Source organism: Leopardus geoffroyi, chromosome B2 (genome assembly GCF_018350155.1).
Source record: "Leopardus geoffroyi isolate Oge1 chromosome B2, O.geoffroyi_Oge1_pat1.0, whole genome shotgun sequence".
Taxonomy (NCBI): domain Eukaryota; kingdom Metazoa; phylum Chordata; class Mammalia; order Carnivora; family Felidae; genus Leopardus; species Leopardus geoffroyi.
Window position 1 is genome coordinate 152,475,283 of NC_059332.1, and position 18,678 is coordinate 152,493,960.

The window sequence follows — 18,678 nt, forward strand, 5'->3', positions numbered from 1 at the left end:
AGTGGTTTAAAGGTAATCTACCCTTTAAAGAAAGCTGGGTGGACTTTATAATCAATTCCAAAAACCCTCTGCATAAGATAGGCTGGCCGTCACGCAATGATAAGCTGATCAAAACAGTCATCTTTTCCAGATTAATTTCTTGCTCATAAATATAAGGAAAAAGTGACATGACCTGTTTTTCATCTTTAAAATATAAAAATAAGGGCACCTGTGTGGCTCAGTCGGGGAAATGTACAACTCTTGATCTTGGGGTCGTGAGCTTAAGCCCCATGCTGGACATAGAGCTTACTTAAAAAACTTTTTTTTTTAATTAAAAAAAAATAATTAAAATACAAAAATAGCTCTGGAAGACAGAAAAATATGAGAAGAATGAAGAAAAGGAAAGGAAAACGAAATTATACTTTCTAGATCTGTCCTGCTTAGAATAATTACTTCAGGTTTTATTTAACACATCAGTCCAATAGTTCCAAGATACAAAATTAACCAGTTGTGAAGTGATTAATGATAACAGCACACAAATCAATCCTTCCTCAGGGGAACGGTCTCCTCCCGGATGCCCTCCTTGGTCACGATGCAGATTTTGAGTGCATCCCCAGTGTACACGTCCCTCTCTGCCGCTGAAATGAAGACATCTTTCACAAGCCGCATGGCTCTGTCCAAGGACAGTGGGACATGCTCCACATTCTGCATGTTCTTAAAACCAACCTGGTGGGACAGGAAACTTGAATGAGGCATCACGTGACAGTACAAAGGTGGTTCAAGCCTCCCCAGTGCCTTCACGTACCTAAGGATTCATCATGAATACATCACATACATTTAAAATATCTCTCAACTGAAACGCTTCCAGACCTGACTAAATTATACATTCCTAAAACCTGACAAATGTTCACTGAGACAAAGCTGCTGCTCCTGAGAAGCACACATCACCTAGAGAGGTGGACATACGAAAGCAGAGTACCATTATACAATGTGCTACCACTAAGAAAAACAAAAAAGAGCCACGAGAATCCCTAGCAGCCATAACTAAGTCTCCCTGAAGAGAGAGGCTTCGTCAGAAGACACACTTGGGTACAGAGTGTGAAGGATAAACCAGAGTCAGAGAGGAGTAACACTCCAGATCCAGGGTGTGCTATGCCCAAAGGCCTGGTGACAGGACAGGCACACCACACCAAAGGTCTAGGTGGAAGCGGAGTGACGGGTGATGAGGAAGATAAGTTATATGCACGAGTTCACTCTACACACATATTTCAGAAACACAAAGAAGTTTGGCGGCAGAAAGGATGATGGGAAATGCAGGCCTGATTTCAGGCAACGGTAAGAGGAAAGGGGGCAAATTAAAAATGTACTTGGAAGTTAGAATATAAAATCAGGTGACAAACAAATGGTGAATATGGGGAAAAAGATATTTGCAAGTGCTTCAGGTAAGGTGGCAAGAGGAGAACTGAAAACATGGCCGACCGTTGTAGACACAGGAGACCTGGAAGTCACGGTGTCAGGGGAAGACACTACAGAGTAGGTGAGAGGCCACAAGAGAGCCAGCAGAACACAGAGAGACAAGAAGGTCTGGGTAGGGCAAATCAGCCCACCAAACACAATAGCGATGGACAATTAACCCTTGATTTCTCCACGCTCCTGAGCCGGTGGATAGGAGAACTCAGAGGAAGGCACTTTGTGTTAACGTCACAGCAACATGGATGCAGTCTCCTTACCTGGTTGTCGAGCAGGGGCTGTAGCATGGCACTTGCTGAGCCTCCGGCCTTGAAGGAGTCTCTCTGGTAGGACCCTACTGGGTCAAAGCTGTACACAGCTCCCTTCCCTGAAAGAATAAGACAGTTTCCATAAGGATGCATCCTGACTACCATCCCAAATCACAGTAAAAATAGATCCAGTGTGACACAAAGTGGGACACAAAACGGACTGTGAACTTAGCTAAAATTTCAGCCACATTCACTGTTAACCCAGCAGTCTGCTCGCCTCCACTCACAAGGGAGTCAGAGGTACACCTGCCCACTCTGGTCTCCTTACGGCGTGTTTGACACCTGGAGCTTCAGGCTCTCGTCAAGCTGACATCGCCAATTACCACCCAGTGGATCCCAACATGTATGTGGTCTCACAGGCACACTGGTTAGCAGTCATAGGTCCTGCTCTGAGTTCTGCACCAAGCTCCTCCCCACATTCCTAAAAAATGCTATTGTCGTTCTAGTATAGACCTGAGTTTAAAATTCTACTACTGTTGAATGTGAACAGTCACAAGGAAAACTTACCGTGTGTTTTGAAACAGTAAGCACCTTTAGCATCAACACCATAAAAAAACTGATTTAATACAGGAAAATTTTCAGAAAAACACAAATGCCACATGCAAAAAGTTAGTTCTGCCTAAAACATAAACATTGCTCTGTACTACCAGAGTTAAGAATCACTTTTGCAAACAAAACACAACACCAGAGTTTGAATGTACCCATTCTTTTTTTTTTTTTTATATGTATTTATTTTTTGAAAGACAGACACAGAGTGCAAGAGGGGGAGGGGCAGACAGAGAGGGAGACACGGAATCCGAAGCAGGTTCCAGGCTCTGAGCCCAATGCGGGGCTCGAACTCACAAACCACAAGATCATGACTTGAGCTGAAGTAGGATGCTTCATCCTGAGGGACCCAGGCGCCCCTGAATGTACCCATTCTTAACAACAGTTGCAGAGTACTATCAGTGTAAGGATAAATGGGCTTCTCAGGCTCTCCTGAAGCGTGCATAAATTGCTATGCCTTTTTAAAGAGCAATCTGGCAAGAGAATCTATCAAAACATAAAGCATGCACCCAATGACCCAGTAACAATCTAACATGTAGAACAGGATATACCCATAAGAAGGCTTATTCTGTCTCTCTTAAAAGAGCAAAAATTTCTAAGCAACCTAAAATCCATTAGCAAAAACAGGTATGGAAGAGGAAGATGGGACTGGGGACATAACCGCAAGACAATGTAAAATGAATAACTCTATAATGTGTATAACAGAATCCTATTTCCTGTTATAGACATTAAAAAAAGCATATAAAATATTTGTATAAGCACACAAACAAGTATGGCAAGATAAACTGAAAACTGTAGTTATCTTTGTGCGACTGAAGGCAAGAAAAGAAGGAAATCACTTATATGCTTAGGTACTGAATCTGTTACAAAGCACACGTGTCACCGTAATTTTTTTTAAGGCCTTTTAAAAACAGCTGTGTTTGGGGGGGGTGCCTGGGTGGCTCAGTTAGCTGAGTGTCTGACTCTTGGTTTCAGCTCTCAGGTCATGATCCCAGGCTCACGGGATCAAGCCCTGCATCGGGCTCCATGATGATCGTGCGGCCTGCTTGAGATTCTCCCTCCCTCCCTCCCTCCCTCTGTCTCTCTCTGCCTCTCCTCTCCCCTGCTCACCAGTGCACACACTCTGTCAAATAAAAAAAACGAAAAGTTCCCTGTGTTTTGGGTGTGAAAAATCATGGATCATTTGACGAGGTATGACTTTAAAGTGATATAACTGATTTCTAAAACACATTACGCCAGAACTGAAGCACCTCAGTAGCTCACCTGGGAGATGTGGGATAAGGACAGTCTTCTTCCTACCCATGGACATCTGCCACCCGTAGCTCTGTGTAGTTTTTCTGTTGCACAATTACTTACAATTCTCTGCTGAGAAGGCAGCATGTAAGGTGCTGAAGTCACTCAGGAGACCCCCAGGTTAAGTGTTTTTGTTGGAAGCAAGCTTGGGACAAGATTGAGATCACAGTGGGCAGTTCACTAACTTCCACACACAAAGAAAGGGACAGGAAATACAAAGCCAAAAAAGAACAACAATCTCTCTCAGGAGGCCAACAGGCCACAAGTAAAACGAGGCCCAAAAATTTCAACTAAAGGCAGAACCAATTTCAGACAAACCATACGCCACGGAGTTGAGAAAAACAAGAGCAGAATAAGTCGAAGACCAGAGTTTCAAAGCCCTTCCCGCTTAGCAAAGGCAAAAGAGACTTTTGTAACACGAGAGCAGAATGGCATGAATCTTATCTGTAGAGTGCTTTTCCTCACCAAAATAATTCTTTAAAAAAGCACCACGGCTTCAATGTAAAAAAATAAAGTCAAAACAAGTGCTAGAAAGAAAACCTTGGATGGGGGAGTCTAACAAAGTAGGACACTCAATGCCACAAAGAAAAGACCAACAGATTGGACCATACAAACTTCAGAAAATGCTGCACAGGTAGACAACCCCCAAAATGTAAGAGACAAAGAACATTCTTGGGAGGCATCCACCACCACGGATATTACAGAGTTGACACAGTTAGGTGGCATGCTTATAAATAATTTTTTAAAAAGACTAACCTGCAAATAAGGAAATAAGCAAAGGTTAATACACAGGTCAGTCTCCAAAGAAGAAAAGCAAAGATCAAAAAACACAAATAAATGCCCAACTGCAGCACACAAAAATGACATATAAATTAAAATAATAAAATATTTATTGGGTAAAGATCTTTAAGAGGAGTAAGGATGCCCAAAGAACCCCAGGTACTCATGCTCCTGCTGCCAGGAGGGTCCACTGGTGGTCTTTTCCGAAGGGCAAACTAGTGATGGCGTCAAAATGCCAAAAATATATATCCTCTGACCCAGACACACAACTTCTGAGAATTTTTTCCGGGGAAGTACGCATGGTTGAAAAAGTATACAAATATATGCTAATTTGGATGTAAGTTTAAAAAAATAAAATTTTAAAAAAAGAAAAGAAAAAGTATACAAAACTGTATGTACAAAGACATTCACCACATCGCTTAGATTAAGGAAACTGGAAACCACCTGAATGACCTGCAGAGGACTGGGAGGCAAACTGCAGTGTAGCTGTACCCTATGCAAGTCACTGAGTCATTACGCATCTTTATTCACTAGCATAAAACGATCTCCATGACAATACATCCAACATAAAGATGCATACACCACATTCTACTTGTAAAGTGCACAAACATGTATGACTACCAAGATACCTGTAAGCAGGTTTACTGGAAGTTTAATTGTAATTAACTCTAAATATAGGCTTTGAGGTGATAACTACTTTCATTTTTGTCTCTTCCAGTACTATTTGAAACTTCTGCAACTACTATTGTTTTTGTTACAGAAAAACTAAAGCCATTATTACTTTTGGGTGGAAAAATTTTTAAAGTATGACTGCAACTAGAGAGTTAAAGGCACAGAGGTCCAAGAAGACAGCCACTCACCTGGCTATCCTGAAGGGCAGCTGTTCGATCCAGTGTCCTGAAGGGTAACTATTGATCCCACTGTCCTAATTTAGCCGTTGACCCCAGTGTCCTGAAGGACAGCCAATGACCCAACTACCCTAAAGGTCTCAATAAAGAATACTGCTCTCCAAGTCTCCACCTCCACAAAAAAGAAACACTGGAAACAAGGTCCCAGATACCCTGGACTTGGGGACACCTGGCATATGTGCAGTCTGGGTACAGGGCAGTAAATGGAAAACTGTCAGGCCAATACCACCCTTTACTCAGATTTTGGCCTACCATTCTTCAATAAGAATGAATGGCCAAAAATCAACGGAAATTTGAAGGAAGCCTCCAACATAGAAAACAGAAGTCAAAAATAAAATGAAAAAAAATTAATCCAATAAAATGCGGAGATCACAAGAAAATATCAAGGGGAGTACATCTAATGAGAACATACTTAGAGAAAAAAAATAAGGAAGCTAGAGAATTGGAAAAGTTCTTGGAAATTAATGACAGCAGAAGTAAGAATGTAGTACAGGATAAAATCTAAACCGGAGGAAATCTTCAGAGAAGAAAAAGACAAAGGGATGGACAATATGCCAGGGAAGAATTATAATAAAATAGAAGATCACAATCCAGGTGATTGTCGAGACAGTGGGGAAGTGAACAGGAGAAGACACAAATAGGGAAAAGATCTTGTACAAAGGGTATCACTATAAAATTGCAGAACACCAGAATAAAAGCAAAGTCTCAAAACAAGTTCTCTGGATTTCTTTTTCCAGAAATCTCTTGAGAGATACACACCACCAAAGCAAGGAAATAAACCAAGAAAACAGGAAAGCATGGTAAAAGCTGAAGTGTCTTGGGGGAACAGACAAAAAAGACTGCTTTGCTACACAAATTCCTCTAAGAAGTGAAAATAAATTTAAAGGACAATCAAAGCAGACAAGATTATAAAAGACAGAAATGCCTGACCAAAACATCAGAGAACAGGGCTTTGAACTCGAGAAACAGATCAACCCAAACCTTAGCTTTGCCCTTCAGTAGATGTAAGTGTTCCCAAATTAGCCTCTCTCAGTGAAACTCAAAGGACATTGTCTGGCATGCTAAAATTCAATGATAGCTATGACTAATGTTGCTAAAACCTGAATTTATTGATCTGACATTCAAGTCAGACATAATTTAGGTGGAAAAAAAAAGTGTCCAGCAAGCTGGGCTAGGCAAGCTAATCTGTGGCTAGAATTTAACTTGTTAAGGGTAATGAATTTTTATTGGCTGTTTCTATGCTTTATATTCTGTCTTACTTTCAAGGAAGGCTGAAAGACTCGAAATAAATTGTCACCCTAATTTGTCTACATCTAAACCATGGTGGGTAAAATGACCAGAGTGCTCTCAGGGGCCATTTATGTGGGCGGCTGTTAAGACAGAGGGAAAACAAAGGAAGAGCCCATGGAACAGAAGGGACAGGAGGAAAAGTGGGGAGAGTAGGAGAGGAGCCCAACTCCCTACTATCCAGAAAGTTTTCCTCTCTGTAGAGATATTTCAATACGTTGTTCTCAGCCAAACATCTCTAGAACTTCTTTCTTCAATGGACTACTGTAAATGGTGGCACAGATCTGTCCTGAGAGATAGTATAGCATCTGGTTGTTGGAAGCAACCGGATGTCAATCCAAATGAAACCTGGTGAAAACCATCCGTGTCCCTGCTGCATAATACAGCTTTAGATCAAAAACAGGATGGACATGTCAAGTAACAAGACTGATATTCTTAGGCCCTCCTGGTCTGACTGACAGAAAATCAAAGAGGTGTTTCAGAATGTTCTGAAAACACTGTTGGAAATGCATACATTTCTTTTAAGGCATCAGTTTTAACAACTTAAGTCAAATACATTTGTTATGTAGAATCATAAGGTCAAGCTCCTCCAAGTCAGATTTTTTCCACAGGATTAAAATGCTAATTATCTACTACTGAACTCCTACAAGATATTCAGTAAACAGTAAAGGAACAGCATGCCTAACAGTCATTATTAGAGTTTTAGTACACAACCTGTGGTGTGTCTTTGGATCATCTCTTTATTCCCCTTTAAGCTTCAGTTCCTTATTGCTTTAATTAACAGAAAATAAAAGTGTTGGGCAAGATGCTATTCATTATTCTTTTCAACTCTAGAGGGAAACATACATATCTAAAAAATGCCACCCTCCTTCATTTTCCAGAACGAGAATTCTACCTTCTTCATCCAGTCCCCCGATGATGTTGTAAACATAGTATGGGAAGAAGCGCCTTGAATAGAGGATTGTAGACAACATTGCAGCAATCGCCCCCGTAGTCATGGTCTTGTTATTGGAATGCTTATACATCTGCAATTATTAATGAAAGTAACAGGCACGGAGAGGCAGAATATATTACAGACGTGAACAAGGAACTGTAAATTAAAGGATGAATGCAAATCTTGGTGAAACGATGTCTATTTCTTTCAAGAACACACAAACATACTAAGACAAAATAATAATTTATTGTATCATGCCATTTTGGGGGCTATAAAAATTAAGGGAAAGAATGCTAAATTTTCCTCAGTTGTCTGATTTAAAGACTCTATTCTCCATGCCATCCACATCTCAGGAGCTGCTAATTCAAGAGCAAATGTACACATAATATGTTTATACAGTGACCTGGGAGGGTGTTTTAAATCCAGCTCTCCTTTACTCTGCCTCTAGACCAGGGTCAGCAAACTGTATAGTCCGTGGACAAAATCCAGCCCAACAACTGTTTCTGCAAATAAAGCTCTATTAAAACATATTTTTTCATTACATATTATCTATACATCCTCGTGCATTACAACAGCAGAGCTGATAGTTACCACAGATATCAAATGGCCCATAAAGCTGAAAATAATTACTACCTGGCCCTTTATAGGTAAAATTTGCTGACCTTTGATCAGACCCAGATAGAAGTCCTTCTCTTTGCAAAGGAGGTATCTACGAGAACAGAAGACATGAGGGCAGGACCCTTACTCTGCATGATTCTAGTACAGGGAAGTGGTCCTGCTCCTTAAAGCATCTATAGTGGAGACCAGAAGTATCCAAAACAAACCTTTTAGTGATTTTGAATCCTAGATTTATTCACTCTTAGGGAATCCTAAATTATCCAATAGAGAAATTCTACAAAAATTTCAAACATAAAATGAGTTCACCAATTTATCAGCCACATAGCAAACATCTCCAGAGATTTACCTAAGAACACAGACCAAAATAACAATAGCTAAATACGGAAGATTAGAAAAAAATCTTCATTTCATTTCAAAATCAAGCATCAACAGTATAATCACTGCATCATTTATGTAATAACACATGAAAGAGAAATTTCAAGGATTGTGTAATTAAGTTGAATTCCCTGCTCCTTGTTATACTTTGTTAACACAACACTATTCTGCTGGTCTGTGTACTTTTGTACTGTAAGTTCCATCTGCAAAATATGCACCAGGAATCGAATAAATATGTCAATAAATGTAAATCAATAAAACTTTCAATGTAAAGAATTTAAATAAGTATTAACAATTGATCAATACCAAATGAAATCATTTCTGTATTTTACTGAACAATTTTGAAATTATTCCAAAACAGCTATCTGTTAAATTTACTACATACTCCAATACCTAGGACATCATTCCTAAGTGTATACAATTTCAAGTGTTATTCACTAATAGGCAAACATAGAACGTGACCACCTCTGATAACTTCTTCATGTACCAGGTTGGCCTTACCAACTACATAAAATTATGACACATAACCTAAAAAATTAAATCCTACACCAGCCCTGCATTTTTGCCAGCTAAGAAGAGTTTGTATTTACTGGTTATTATTACAGATAAAATCCATTTTAATATGGTTTAAATTACTCCTATCCTACTCTCCTTGAAATTATTTGTTACATGCTGTTTAATATACACGGGCCATAATAAAAATCAAGACGTGCCTTTACTTTTATTAAGAGTCAGTACTCCTCTGTTCCTCACACCGTCCCCATCTCGCATAGAAGACGTGGAGGCAGTGACAGTGTCAGCCCCTTTACAAACTGCAGAACAGGCTGGTTTGCCTCATTCCTCACTTCCTCCTCATACCACCCTTTTCAGCTCTTCCGCCCCCGTCTATTCTATGCCCAAACTTCCTCAGCTGGCTGTCAACTAAAGCCTACTAAGGTGTTAGGTGGCGATAGCTTAGGTTGTGCCTCTCATCCAAACTCCTGACTTATCTATTTCTATTCCTGCCCGTGCATCCTGTCAACTAAGAGTCCTATGCTTGAACGAGGGAGAGCACGTCAGATGATGGTGTTCCAAACCAAGCACCTGTCTAAAAGCTTGCCTCCTCCACAGAATTTTTGTTTTTGAAGGAAGATTATCTTCAGAAGAAACCCTGACCAGGCCATCTCCATAAGGGTAGAGAACCCTTTATACTGTACAGAGATTTTAAATACCCTGCAGTTTCACATTACGCTACTTTAATGTGGCTATCATTTCATTAACAGTATCATTTCACTTCTAGAACAGGTTATGGTTTCACCTGCTAACTTAGAGCTTCTCCAGCTATTCTGAGTGACAATCTAATAAATCATTACTAACTTTCTAAAGTGCAGACACGTAACAAAAGTATCTACCTTTAGTCTTGCTTCAATAATCTTTGTCAGGGTAAGACAGTCTCCATGAAACCCGCTGCATCCAATGACTGTTTTGTCTGTTCTGTAAAGAGCACATTTCAGGAAACTGGGCTGGTTAGATAGTCAAGTAAAACATGTCTTCAGCAATTTTAAATAGAAAACCCCTATTCCCGTTATTCACCAAATGGTAACAGGACTAGTTAGCCCTTTGTTGCACGGGGAGGGCAGTGTCATCATTTCATACCTAAATAAATTATAGGTGAATCAAAGACTTCCAGAAAAATTAAAGTATGAATTGCCTAAAGAAGACATAGGTGATACAATCTTGGGTTGACAGCCACCTATTTAAATATGATACAACCCAATGCTTTCAAAGAAAAATTTCATAAATTTTGTCAAATTAAAACTTTTATAGAGAAAAATGATAAAGTAAAAAAAAAAAAAAATTGTAGTAGATATGACCAAAGTCTTATATTAACTTCCTTTATCTAAAAGGGTTCCTACAGGGGCACCTAGGTGGCTCAGTCGGTTAGCATTCAACTCCTGATTTCAGCTCAGGTCATGATTTCACGGTTGTTAGGATGAAACCCCACATGGGGCTCTGCACTGCCGGTGTGGAGTGTGTCTGGGATTCTTTCTCCCTCCCTCTGCCCCTTCCCTGCTCACGCGCACTTGCTCTCTCACTCTCTCAAAATAAATAAACACTTAAAAAATGAAATAAAATGGCTCCTACAAACATCAAAAGCATTAACACAGTGCATCATGGGATATAATGTACAGCATGGTGACTATAGTTAATAACATTGCATTGACTTTTTTTTTAACTTTTTTAAAAGTTTATTTATTTTGAGAGAGAGAGAGATCAGGAGAAGAGCAGAGAGAGGAGGAGAAAGAGAATCCCAAGCAGGCTTCACACGGTCAGTGCTCAAACTGACAAATGTGAGATCATGACCAGAGCAGAAATCAAGGGTCAGATGCTTAACTGACTGAGCCACCCAGGCGCCCAACATTGTACTGAATATTTTAAAGTTGCTGAGAATAGATCTTAAAAGTTCTCAAGACAAGAAAAGATTCTGTAATAAATATGGGGACAGATGTTAACTGGACTTATGGTGGTGCAACATACACAAATATGTAATCATGTTGTACACCTGAAACCACTGTTACATGTCAATTATATCTCAATTTAAAAAAAACCTTGCAGTGGAAAGATTGGTAAAGTTATAGGAGTCATATAAAGAAAGACGCAAGTCACCATAAATGTATGAAAAGAGCCTTCATGTCATTCACAAATCCAAATCTACACAGGTGATGATTTCAACCTGTTAATAAGGCCTAATGCTGGTGAGGGGTTGTGGAAAATGGGTACTCCCCCCTGTTTTTAATGTTTATTTTTGAGAGAGAGACAATGCAGGCAAGGGGCAGAGAAAAGAGGGAGACAGAGGATCTGAAGCAGTCTCTGTGCCGACAGCAGACAGCTGGATGTGGAGCTTGAACCCAGAAACCGTGAGATTATGACCTGAGCCAAAGTCACATGCCCAACCAACTGAGCCACCCAGGCACCGAAAATGGGTACTCTTAATAACTGGGCAAAAATATACATCAATTTAACTTTTTAGAAGGGCCATTTGGCAGTATCCAGTAAAAATTTAGGTGAACGTCACTTTTATGCAATAATTCCATTGTTATAAATTCATCCCATCAATCTACTCACATAAGTTTGCAAAGATATACTATAGGCTTACTTGTGAAGTATACATAATATACTATAGGCTTTCTTGTGAAGTCACATATTATATTAATGGCTCTCCAAAACAAAACAAACAAAAAACAATTTAATGCCCACCACCGGGGAAGTGATTCAATTTTGGTATATCCATACAAATTTAACCAGGTCTCAAAAACTCCTAAATCTTAATATCAATCTATAATATCAATCTACCAGTCTCATCAAGAAACATAGGAGAAATCACATGATAAACTCTTCCTTTCAGATATTTATGAGGGATTCACACAAACCATATCTGTCCAGCTAGAGGGACCAATGACACCTCTGGGGGCATCAACATTTCCTGATCTATCCCTACAATCAACCTCACTGCACTCAGTTAAAGAGCTCCAAGCTCCCATAAAGCTATACTGCCTTTACTAACAAGATGGGTTAATAATACCAATAGGGTAGGACAAAATCTTAGAGCTTCAAGATGCTTTTCCCAAATCTTCACATATATCAAAGGAAGGGGTGTTTGCATGCAAAGAATAAAGTTAAATGTAGAGTCTCAAACAGGTGGGAAAGAGGCAAGTTTGGCTCTAAGTCAGCCCACAGGGTATGGGATTAAGTGCAGACAGGCAGTTTTAGCTCTATGTATGATTTAAGGCTAAAGACAGATGACAGGGAGACATATGAAATCACTAATGTTGTATCTATCTATATACCTAAAGTACTGCATAAAAAGGAAAAAAAAAAAAAACCAGGTATTCCCTTCAGTAGCACACACGCTAAAACAGAACATTACAAAGATGAAGAGAACCTTGCAAGAGAATGGTATTTGTAAAGTTATGTTCTTAAATTTTATCTGTGACATTTACTACTTTCAAATTATAAAACATCTTAGAAGAAAAAAGATAGCACGGATGCACTATGAATTAAATATCAAAAGATGGAAGAAGAATACACGAAGAGAACTGGGAAGATGAAAACTGGTATTGATTGTTCTTTAGGTAGGGTGTGCGCTAGCCCTGGACCCAGGAAAGAAGCCAGAGTCCTCTTTACCTACTTCTTATACCACAAGGCCCTGTCCAAGGTACCCAAATCCCATCAATCCATTCCTGTTACAATTCAGGCTTAAAAGGCTCTTGTGGCCTAATTTAGGAATTAACCACCAACTGTAACAGTTCCCAAAAATGTCAAATACAAACTATTGGTCATCAGTGCATATGACTTCACTTTTATGTTTTAGAAAAAATATACCTGGTCCTTAAGACAGTGGCTCACAGATATAACTGCTTAGGATATGGCTAAATTAAACATTTCAGGTTAAAAAAAAAAGTGGGAGATTTAAAAAAACATGTAATGGATTAACAGAAAAATACAAAGCTATGTGATAAAATATTTACAATATTATAAATATTTTATACATATTTTATAAATAAATAAAGCATTATAGTAAAATGCTAATAATAAAAGCGATGTGGGGGCACCCGGGTGGCTTAGTCGGTTGAGTGTCCGACGTAGGTTCAGGTCATAATCTCGCAATCTGTGAGTTTGAGCCTCACGTCCGGCTCTGTGCTGACAGCTCATAGCCTGGAGCCTGCCTCGGTTTCTGTGTCTCCCTCTCTCTTTCTGCCCCTCCCTGCTCATACTGTCTCTCTCTCAATAGTAAACAAACATTAAAAATTTTTTTAAAAACACTGCATATCATATTAGGGAATACTAATTTAGAAAACTGTTTTCTAACAAAAATGCAAACTAAGCTCCAAACAGGCAATCTAAAAACTCAGGAAACAAACTGTTTAGAAGTGGAATCTCTTACAGCAATAAATCATCACAAGGTGCCAGGAAGTATGTCCTCAGAAATATTTACTTACAGTCTGTAACACTTGGGGCTGTCCCTGGTGTGAATTGAATATCCTTCACTCAATCGAGTGTCAGAAGCCACAATTGAAAAATCTTCTCCAGCGATTGCCAATACAGTCCTGGGGGAGGGGGGGACACAAAAATTAGTGAATACTTGCGGATGGTAATACTACCTCTCTAGAGGAGAGCTCTTCATAGCACATATTGAACAAAACCCACTAGATTTGAGCAAGAGCAGGACTCAGAAGAAAGTTGAAAGATCAGTGGGAAAGGATCCCTGGCTATAAGTCGTCTAGGAAAAAAAATTTAAGTACTCCCTAAAAAACAACACAAGCCTAAGTCAAAGCGTAGGTCACTTCGCAGAAGGTAACAGAAAAACCACTGAATTATCATAACATCATCAAAAAATTAAATACCCACTTGTGCAAGGTACTGATATCACAAAACAGGGCCATGAGGATCAGGTGTAGACAGTGGTGCCACACCAAAAGCTCTCTGAGCTCAAAGGACTTAATGCTTTTCATTTTTTATCCAAGTCCTTATTTAGTATCTACCACTCAGTGGACACCCAAATATCTGTCAGAAATGAATGAACAAAGAACAAACTTTCTCTTTCGTGGCTGTATGATTTATGATTCAGTTTACTGAAGAGGCTAGAGCATGAACTCCCAAAGCAGTCTGTCCAGTTCTAATTCTGGATCTCTCACTTATTAGATATGAGACTGCGGGTAAGCTGTTCAACTTCCCAAGGCATCAATGTCCTCATATAGATCAGAGATCGTAACAGTAACTACCTTACTAGGATTCCGCAAGAATTAAGTTAATAATTACAAAGCCCTTTTACTAGTACCTGAAACATAACTGGTCCTCTAGTGTTAGCTATGATCGCTATGGCATAGATATATGAGGCAGTAGATTGTGACCACCGAGAACCTGGGCTCTGGAGTTACTGGAGACCTGTCCTTGCCACTTCCTAACTCTGTGACCTCAGACAAATTATCCAAGTTCGAGTCGTTGGTAGTAACGGTTCCTGTGTTACAGGATGACTGAGTCAAATGACACAGATCACATAAAGCACCTAACACAGTACCTCACAGAACATAAGCACTGAGAAAATGTTATCCATTATTTTTACTGAGGTGGGATATGCACTGAAGTTCTGAAGTACAAAAAGATGGCATTTCAGGTAACGTGGACAATGAATAAAGGGAAACAGGTAATAATACAAATAAACATTCAAACAACTTACTAAGGTGTTCTGTGTGAACCAGTGGAGGAACATAAGGCTTATGTGAGGGACATGGGTCTGACTTGAGAAAATCCCAAATGCCAAACTAAAGATTTTGGAATGAGAACAGTTACATTTGCAAAGTGGAGTGAAGTTTTAAGAAGCCACTGTGACAGGGGCGCCTTGGTGGCTTAGCTGGTTAAGCGTGCGACTTCAGCTCAGGTCACGATCTCTCAATCAGTGGGTTCAAGCCCCACATGAAGCTCTGTGCTGAGAGCTGAGAGCCTGGAGCCTGCTTCAGATTCTGTGTCTCCCTCTCTCTCTGACCCTCCCCTGCTCACACTCTCTCAAAAATAAGTAAAACATAAAAAAAAATTTTTTAATAAAAAAAAGAAGCAACGGTGACAATAACATAGTACGTGAAAGGGGATGAAAGCACTGCTCCAATAAGACTAATGCAACAGCAAGAGGGGCGCCTGGTGGCTCAGTTGATTGAGTGGCAGACTTTTGATTTTGGCTCAGGTTCGTGCGCGTTCGTGAGTTTGGGCCCCGAGTCGGGCTCTGTGCTGATACCACGGAGCCTGCTGGCGATTCTCTGTCTGCCCCACGCCCCCTCGTGCTCTCTCTCATGCAAGCTCTCTCGAAATAAAACAAACAAAAGATATGGTGCGTGTTAAAAAAAAAAGACTAATGCAGTAAAAAGGCAGCAGTGGTACTGGAAGAAGTGGGGATACTGAGGAAACACACAAATTGTACATGGTTTTTCTAACTACCAATATGCGACAGAAGTGGGAAGAGCAACTGTGACATCCAAGATTTTAAACTTGGTGGAGCAGCACAATGGCGTAATTATTAGCATAAAGAAGGAAAGGTAACTGAGAGGAATAATTAGCTAGCTTTTTGTTTTAGTATCTTGAGTTTTGGTAACAGGAAAAAATTCAGGTAGAAATGTTTCATTTAAGAAGCCAGAAAGGAGGAACTCATGAGAGGTAAACCTAGAGAAACAGATTTGGGAATTATCCTTCTGCAAATGAGATGTGAGTGCTAATAATGGGACTGAACTGCATTTAACGAGACAGTAGAAAAAGGACATGGAACTAAGCCTTGTTCTGCCAAAGCAAAGGCTGCCCATGAGCCAGCAGCAACAGGCGCTACAGAAAAAGAAGACTGAAGAAAGGTAACTTAATAATCACAAGGTCACAAGTTACTAATGTGTAAAGCAGTAATGGCTGAAATTGGATTACAAGGGGTTAAAGAGTAATGAGTACTCTACACACTGGAGAGTCATTCTTACAACTGCCTCACGATGTGCCTCCCACCTTGGGACGTAACTACTTCGTTATCACAGAAAGCGTTTAGAAGTGCAATGGTAAAAGCATACATAAAATCAGTGGCCAACGACGAGCTATGGATTCAAGTCCTGGCTCAACTGCACACCAGCTTTATGACCAGAGCAATGACAAGAGCCCTGGCTTATTTGTAAAAAATGGAGCTAATACCACCTAACACTCCGTTATCCTGAGAATTAAAAAAGAGAACTGCCTGCAGTATACAAAATGCTTTTCTACGGATTCTCCCTCTAAACTAGGACTAGCTAAGAAAGAGAATGAAATCTGGGCTCAAGAAGTCGAAACACCACACTGTTCAAACACCACACTGTCCTTCGGTGGCAGAAACGAGGCTAAAATTGGAGACTTCCACTCTCTTTCCAACACATTTCAAAAGTCTGCATTAAAGTTTCAAATCCATAAAGACATGATTAATTAACATGGTTATGTCCAAGAACCGTCTGTTTGTTCAAATCGGGTGCGTGTACAAAGTTTAGTTGGTAACCTACAACCACTGCTTCAATTTACACCTCTTCATTGTTAACAAGTCCTAAACGCAGGGTCCTTCCACATTGCTAGTAACACTTTTAGCGTACAATGAAGGAAAAGTACTAAAGATAAAGCCACTTTTAAAAACACAACTTGAAGGTAACATGCAAGAGTACACATATTACAGGGTCGCTCTTCTGACTTTTTTTCCCCCTGAACTTAAGCTAACCATTAACAAGCTCTCATCTACGAAACTAAGTCTAGTCAACCAACGCTGCCTTCCATTTAAAACAACAGAAAACGATTAAGCTGTTTGATTAGAATCATCAACTGCAGACACAACCGTGCATCCAACGACAGTGGCCAACCAATGCTAACTTTTTAACATCAGGCGCTAAACCTGTCGCCTCGCCTTTGACACGCGAAACCTATTTAGGCCGTAAGAGAAGGTTAGGCCCATTTTTAAACCTCTTTCGTAGCAGAGCCCAGGTTTCAGTTTCTATCTTCTGTCTCCCTGCAACAAAGAGCAGGCTCTGCACAAGTGACCGGCCTGCAAGGTGAAGCACTTAAGACCAAAGCTGCCCCTCCGCAACCCATGGAGAGGGAGGCCTGCGGTCGGCGGGGAACGCGGGCTCGGCCGCGACTCCCAAGGCTTCAGCAGGCACGAAGGCGGTGGGGATTGAAAGGTCGGCTCTCTGGTCTTTACCCTCCGTTGAAAGCGTAGGGCGAAAAGCGCATCTCCAAAGGGCCGGCGGCGCTGTGGGGCTCCACCGCCAGGTCTCTGCCGGGTCCCCAGCACCCCGCGGCCGTCGACAACATCGCGCTGCTCCGGCTGCTGCTGTCTCACGGCGAGATGGCGCCCAGCCGGACGTCCCGCCGCTTCCGGCTTCTCGCGGCGCCAGCTCTGGCCGCTCTATCTCGCGCCGCTCGTTGGTTGCTCCCGTCGGTAGCCGGGCGCCCCCTATCCCGAGGAGGCGGGACAGATTTTTTGTTGTTTTCCTTAGAAAGGTTTCTTTCCTAAGAAAACATTAGAATTTGCGCCTGATGGACAAACATTTTAAAGTCTTACCATACAAAAAAAGTTGGCAAAACTGTGGAGTAGCGGAAACTCGAATGCTGTATGGGAGTGTAAGTCGGTGCACCCGAAAAGGGAGTGGCATCGCTTGGCGGATTTGAAGATGCATACAGCTTTTGACCCAGCAACTCCCGGCTTAGCTGTATATCGTCCTCGCCAGAAGACAAGTACAAAAATGTTCTTGTGGCATTCAGTGTTCTTCATGGTTCCAAGTTGGAAATGAGCCAAATGTCCGTAAACAGCAGAGTGCATAAACCAATTGAGGGTTATGTCAAAACAAAACAAAGAAACAAACAAAAAACCAAAAAAACCTAACCAATTTCAACGAGAGGAAAGATACAGCAACGTGGATGAGTCTTAGAAGGTTGAGCAAAAGAAAATGTGTTACATAACTTATGAGTACACAGTGAGTAGGAAGAACCTGTTTGACTGGACTATGGGATGGAGTTTCCAGCCCCGGCAACACTAGGCTTATTGATGTGTAACCATTTGTGAATCTTCACATGTGTTTATGCACTCCCTTATATGAATATTATATTTTACAGTTTTACAATATTTTTTTAAAAAAACAAGCAAAGGGGCGCCTGGGTGGCGCAGTCGGTTAAGCGTCCGACTTCAGCCAGGTCACGATCTCGCGGTCCGGGAGTTCGAGCCCCGCGTCGGGCTCTGGGCTGATGGCTCAGAGCCTGGAGCCTGTTTCTGATTCTGTGTCTCCCTCTCTCTCTGCCCCTCCCCCGTTCATGCTCTGTCTCTCTCTGTCCCAAAAATAAAAAAACATTGAAAAAAAATTTTTTTAAAAATAAAAAAACAAGCAAACAAACAATTGGTTCTTTTGGGATGGACCACCTGTTATATGCGTGCAGTTTGGGAACCACAGAAGATTTTTGAAAAGCACTTGCTTAATTAAAAATTTCCCCAAGTTTTATTGTAAACATAGGATAAAACAGGATTTTCTTTGATGGTTATGGACATAAAAGTATTATACTTATTTAGATTCTGTCCTGGATCCAAAAACTTATATAATACATTTCCCGTCCTCATGGCAACGACAACCTTACTGATTATATAAAGTACAGCTGACCCTTGAACAAC

The 18,678-nt window shown here is 40.6% G+C and overlaps 1 protein-coding gene across 1 annotated transcript; it reads right to left on the minus strand.

Annotated features, from left to right (window-relative positions):
* Window positions 1–413: 413 nt before the first annotated feature.
* On the minus strand, window positions 414–17,396 carry PSMB1 (proteasome 20S subunit beta 1). The gene is made up of 6 exons (XM_045500381.1): window positions 17,218–17,396; window positions 13,478–13,585; window positions 9,890–9,971; window positions 7,467–7,596; window positions 1,710–1,816; window positions 414–705 (listed from the first exon to the last, which is right to left on the minus strand). The coding sequence occupies exons 1-6, from the start codon at window positions 17,328–17,330 to the stop codon at window positions 520–522; spliced, it is 726 nt and encodes a 241-aa protein (XP_045356337.1). The 5' UTR covers window positions 17,331–17,396; the 3' UTR covers window positions 414–519.
* Between the last annotated feature and the right edge of the window lie 1,282 nt (window positions 17,397–18,678).

What these genes read in the sequence shown, in the direction of transcription:
- PSMB1 (XM_045500381.1), bottom strand. Translation starts at nt 17,330, where the DNA reads ATGTTGTCGACGGCCGCGGGGTGCTGGGGACCCGGCAGAGACCTGGCG. An exon ending in CCCTACGCTTTCAACGGAGG is followed by an intron (nt 13,586 to 17,217) that starts GTAAAGACCAGA and finishes CCCCTCCCCCAG; the next exon opens with GACTGTATTGGCAATCGCTG. An exon ending in AGCCCCAAGTGTTACAGACT is followed by an intron (nt 9,972 to 13,477) that starts GTAAGTAAATAT and finishes TGCTCTTTACAG; the next exon opens with AACAGACAAAACAGTCATTG.